This window comes from Micropterus salmoides, unplaced genomic scaffold (assembly GCF_014851395.1).
Source record: "Micropterus salmoides isolate LMB-PRFRI ecotype aquatic unplaced genomic scaffold, ASM1485139v1 Ms_hic_scaffold_19, whole genome shotgun sequence".
In the NCBI taxonomy this organism is placed as follows: domain Eukaryota; kingdom Metazoa; phylum Chordata; class Actinopteri; order Centrarchiformes; family Centrarchidae; genus Micropterus; species Micropterus salmoides.
This window is the reverse complement of record NW_024041039.1, coordinates 31,593,660-31,599,065: the sequence shown is the minus strand read 5'-3', so window position 1 is coordinate 31,599,065 and position 5,406 is coordinate 31,593,660. Positions and strand designations below refer to the sequence as shown.

The 5,406-nt window shown below is 40.4% G+C and overlaps 1 protein-coding gene across 3 annotated transcripts in view; it reads left to right on the top strand.

Annotated features, from left to right (window-relative positions):
- Nucleotides 1-292: 292 nt before the first annotated feature.
- Nucleotides 293-5,406, top strand: part of clmna (calmin a) — a 69,803-nt gene continuing 64,689 nt past the window's right edge. The window contains exon 1 of one of the 3 annotated variants that reach the window (XM_038728017.1): nt 293-758. In XM_038728017.1, coding sequence (XP_038583945.1) covers nt 674-758 — 85 coding nt within the window. In that variant the 5' untranslated portion in view covers nt 293-673. The remainder of the gene's footprint in view (nt 759-5,406) is intronic. The other 2 variants (XM_038728016.1, XM_038728018.1) reach the window with 2 other exon arrangements.

Sequence of the window (5,406 nt, the reverse complement as noted above, 5' to 3'; positions counted from 1 at the left end):
CGAGATTTAACTTATAGCTAGGACAAAGTTTTTCTGTTCCCTCTTTTCAAACACTTCATTCTCTTTACAGAAGGAGGACCCGTTTCTCTAGAGGACAAGCAAATGAAAAGCTCATTTTTGGTCATTGTTTATATGTTTATCTCAGCTAATCGTCTGCCCTATTTACATTTGCACTTGTACATACATGTTTCCAGGTTAATTCATTTTATTTTAGTGATATTGATGTGCTGTTCCAGTTACCTCCATATGCTGCTGCAATCAAGTGGTGGCAAATGCTGCGTTCCGTTTAGCCTACCTCGGAAGTCGGAAGTTGGAAGTAGGAATGATGTCACAGAAAGAGAGGGAGAGGTGGGCGGGCACTGGATCAGCTCCATCCCACCTCGGAAATACCAACCAGGTAGCCTGCTGCAGCCTCTTCCTCCGCTGCTCTCCGCGCATCTGCACGGCTGTTCTCACGGCGAAACTCCCGCCGCTGCGCTGTGACGACAGGAACCCCGCAGTAAACAGCAGCGCTGTCCGGCCGGTGACTGAACCTCCCGCTGTCTCCGCCTGTGCACCCGGCTTGCATGGCCGGACAATAGACCGTGTCCGCCGCAGCAGCTTCTCCTCCTCCAGCCGGGAGCTTTGTGAGTAATCCTGCCCAGGACCTCTGCAACACTCCGCGCGACTCCAAATGGCTGGACACGAATGGGAAGACTGGTTCGAGCGGGAGGAATTTATCGGACAGATCAGCGACATGCGAGTGCAGAACCTGCAAGGTAGGAGCATCCCGACAGGTTTAGAACAGCTGTGGGCTGCGAGTGACTCGCAATCGTTTGCTTTCGTTGTTTTTTATTTTTACTTTGGATAGTGTTTTGCTTTTTAACATTCACAGCAGCCCGCAGAGTCCCAAACTTTCCGGATCGAGCTCTCAAACAGGTCTGCTTTCTACCAGACACCCATCAGAGTCTGTAGGCCTACTGAAGCCCACACCTGTGGTGGGAACATAGAACCTTCCACACAGTAGGCTTATCACAACTGCCCTGTTGTGTGTAGAGCAAAGCGTGTAAAGTCCCCAGCCTGTCACGGTAGCCTCTGAGTGTGTGGACAACACCTTCGTTTTCAGTCGTTTCATTGTGATTAGCTGACTGAGAAAATGTGTCTACTGGGCAACAGGTTTGATAATGATTTATCAAGAAATCTATCATTTATGACAACGTGTTGAGATTGTGACAAAACAAGCAATTTGAACATCTTATGGATTTCTGTCCTTTTTACCTCTGCAGCAGGAGGCTGTTTGTCTGTGGAAGCTTTGAAAGGCTTGTGACATTAAGTTATTACTGTGAGCTGCAACGATTAGTCAATTAATCGATTAGTTGTAACTATTATACTAAAGGCAAACTATTTTGATAATCATCAATCTTTTTTTTTTTTTTTATGAAAAAATCTCCAAATTCTCTGATTCCATTTAAATGTGAGTATTTTCTGGCTTTTTCCCTTTGACAGTGGGTTGTAGACAAAACCAGACATTTGAGGACAACATCTTGGGCTTTGGGAAACACTGACTGACTTCTTTTAACTAATCGTGGAATTATTCATTCATATTCATCATTAATCAATAATGAAATTAGTTTCAGCCCTACTCTCTATCACAGTTTAGTAAATCTGTGGTGTTCGAATTACTCCAGATTTTGATTTTTGTGGTGTCCAGCTCTGTCTCAAAATATGGTTTCCAGAATTCCTCTAAACATTCCCCAGAGAAGGGGTGATCGTGTTGCTCCCAGTAACAAGTGGATGTATGCAGAGCTGGAGAGACCCCGTATGGTTGAAACACTTTTAGCTTCAGCAACAAAAAGCTTGCTGGGTTTTTTTTTTTAGCTAGACTTCTCAAACTTGTATACAAATTAGTGCCAACCGATGAGGGATTTTTAAGGCAAATATCGATATTTGAGGATTTTTAAATCCAAATATGCAGATATATTGACTGATATTATTTTTTCCCTTTTCAGAAACACACAACATAATCAAAGATTATTAAGATTATGTGTTATGTTATAACATCACAGAATTTTTTTTATATATATATATATATATATATATATAGTACGTAGTCTGTTGTGTGGAGCTGCCAAACAAACTATAAATAAAAAAATACTAATATACATCTAGTATACCAATAATAATAATACCATATGTTACTCATGTCATTACAATTATTATATTATGATGATAAACAGGGCTCTCCTACATAGGTAGTATGTTTTTGTCATGCAGTAGAATGACTTTTCAACATAGCATATTCACATTAGCTTATCCCTTTACCAGCACGCTAGCCAAAGCTACAAGAATTTATGAATCACCATCCATGATACAGTGACCCAGAGGAAACGCTGCTCTTGAATGCATTTAATACTACATGACTGTCTACAATGAGTGTTAGAGACTTGTTCAGCTCACGTCCCCTCTGGTTTAATAGTTTCTGACACACTGAGTGTAACTACAGACACGAGGCTCGCAGATATATTGAGGATAAGTTAAACACTTTATTTTAACTGTTAATATTAGTGCTCTGCCACTGATAAACATGGCATTAGCCTTTGTGGGAATCTATTTTAGCAATGGGCAGCGTTAGCTGCTGTAAGTGATGTTAAAAATATTCAGAAGTGATGAACTTGGGAGAAATAAGAGGACTGCTCACTAGAACTGCCACACTCTGAAATAAATCTACAATCACGTTTGTCAACAGCATAGCCTCCACCACTCACCTACTGTAACATTTAACATGCTGCTGTGACCCAGGAGAAAACCGGGAGAGGGCAATGACAAATGGGAGGGTTAGCAAGTCAGGAAAGTTTTCAGGATAGGAGAAGTGATTATTTAAGTCTTTAACGTGACCGACTGATCTGTAACACAGCCATTCTCTCACTTATTGTTTCTGCATGCTCCGTAGACTGGTCAGCTGATTGTTTTGTGGTGCAGCAGTGTTATTTTCAGAGAGCTGCAGAGCGCCCTCTTGTGGACAAACTATGCAACACTCATGACATGAGAGAAGGATCTGACTCTCTGTTCATTCTTTCAATCCGTTCATTCAATAGTTTATCTGCAAATAGCTCATATCGGCCAACAATAAATCAGCTGGGCTCTAATACAAATTACCCGCATTTGTTTACTACAACCTACCCCAGTATCAGGGTAGGTAGTAACACATGCGGGGGTAAGCTGAAACAATAAGACATAAGAAGCACAAACAGATGCCACACCATATGATATGTTTCAAAACAGGTCTATTGAAAGAAAAGAACAATGTTTCCCTCTGTCTTGAACACACTATGATTGACTTGAACATGTGTGTTTGTGTGTGTAAATTGGTCTACTAGAACAAACTTACTAAAGAGTATACTAACTAAACACTACTACAACGAACCTAATTAAAGAAAATCTTTAGGTTTAACAAAAAAACCGTGTGTGTGAGTGTGTCAATGTGCTTATATTCTTAATCAGAGTCACAGTCAGTGCTTGAAGAGTACCAGTACTCACCGGTATGCAGTACTGGTACTGGCACTCACAAGCTGCCAGTACTCTACTATCTGCGATAGTATAGATACTAAACAAAATAAAGTCTTGGTCAAAAAATGTACCTTACCATACCTCCAAATAATTTTTTTCTCCATTCTGAATGTGCTGGTTTCCAGCCTTGACAGCCACCATGAGTGATTGGGGAGGAAGTAGGTAAATACTGAAATGATGTCATGACGTTATAACTCTCTCCATTTTACTACCATACCCGGCTTCCCTTATATCTGTTACTTGTATTTGAACTGCATATTTCAATTACCATCATGTATTTTGTAATTTGTATTTGACAGGGCTGAAAAAAATCAAATGTAATTGGTAACAAGATACTTTAGAATGGAGTCAGTTTGTATTCTCAAAATACTTTGTCCATGATTCATGAAACTCTTAAGCTCTGCTTGAGAGACTGATTTCATCTGCAGGAATAATGTTCCAACCGCACAGGAGGCGGTTAACACCAGAAATATTTAAAAAGTTAGTTGTTCTGAGGCAGCTAGATAGGCTACTAATTGTAGTGGTTGTATCTCAACAGCCCTGTCTGTTATTTGAGGGGTATTTTGGATTTTGTAACGAGATAAATTGCTGTATCTTTGCCCATCTCTGGCTGTATGAGCATCTGAGCATTGAATTGTGAGCTGAACAGCTAGTTGATGATAATCAGTGATGGGCTCCTTACTAACAACCCTCCTTTGTTGTGTAGTTACCGTATATTCTGATCTGTTTTGTGGACCCGTGGATGCAGAACTTGTTCTCTGTGCATCTCCAGTGGATTTATTCCTGTATGACAGCAGGAGCACGTTGAAAGAAGCCCACGTTGTGGCTTGATTTTGATGGAATATTTCCAGTACCTGATGTTTACTGTTGATGTTGTTGATGAGATCAGTATAACATTTTCAGATATTAAACTTTACTCTGGCATGAGGTCACATTGTCTACCTATAACCAGTTATTCGCACATAAGCCAACCACATTAACCCAGAAAAGCAATGATATGTTGTATTAATAAAAGTATTTTGGTATAAAAATATTGTTGTACACATTGCAGACCAGGCTGGAGCACAAACACACAGGCCTGCATTTAAATAATGAGCCACAGGTTTGGAATATAGGGCTTGTGCTGCTGAACTGGTGTGAATTTGGGAATCATGTGGGAATATCTAATATACGGTAAGTGTTGCCAGTTTGCCAATCAGGCCTTTACAAAGATTAGAGGATCAAAGGAACAACAATTTCTCTTTAAAGTGGAAGTAATTGATTTGATGAGTGTGGTGAGAATGAAAAGCTTTGTTCAGCTCTAACCCAGTTAATCAAAAGCCTGTTGCTGGCAAGAATTACACATCTCCTGATACATTCAAACCAACACTTTATATTATGCTACTAGAGGTGTAGTGTAACAGCAGACAAAGTATACAAGGCCTGCTAGTCAGTGATGACGATAAGACTCACAGCCACCAAAGGAAACCAGACATCATTTATACTGTAAGAAAACACACGTTTAACATCATACCACAGATGTAGTAGGTTGTAATTAGTGTGGCATTAAGTAATTAAAGGCGAACAAACACAAGTAGTTTGTGTTTTGAATGATTTCACTGAGTTGTTCCTTGTAAATGAAGCCGCACTGGAAACATCCATTCTGAGGAAAAGTTGCAGTGCATGTAGAGGTCTGACAGGCTATGAAACGTTGGGCTTTCATTTCCTGCAGGCGTGGTGGAGGCAGCATAAGCTGGGCTACTTTAACGGTCATGTCTATATGCTAACCCTTATTTGCAAATCTCTTGCACATGCCCACTGCGCGAACCACCACCTTGCACAAAATCAAATGCAACCACGTAAAAATTTTAACTCGCACAC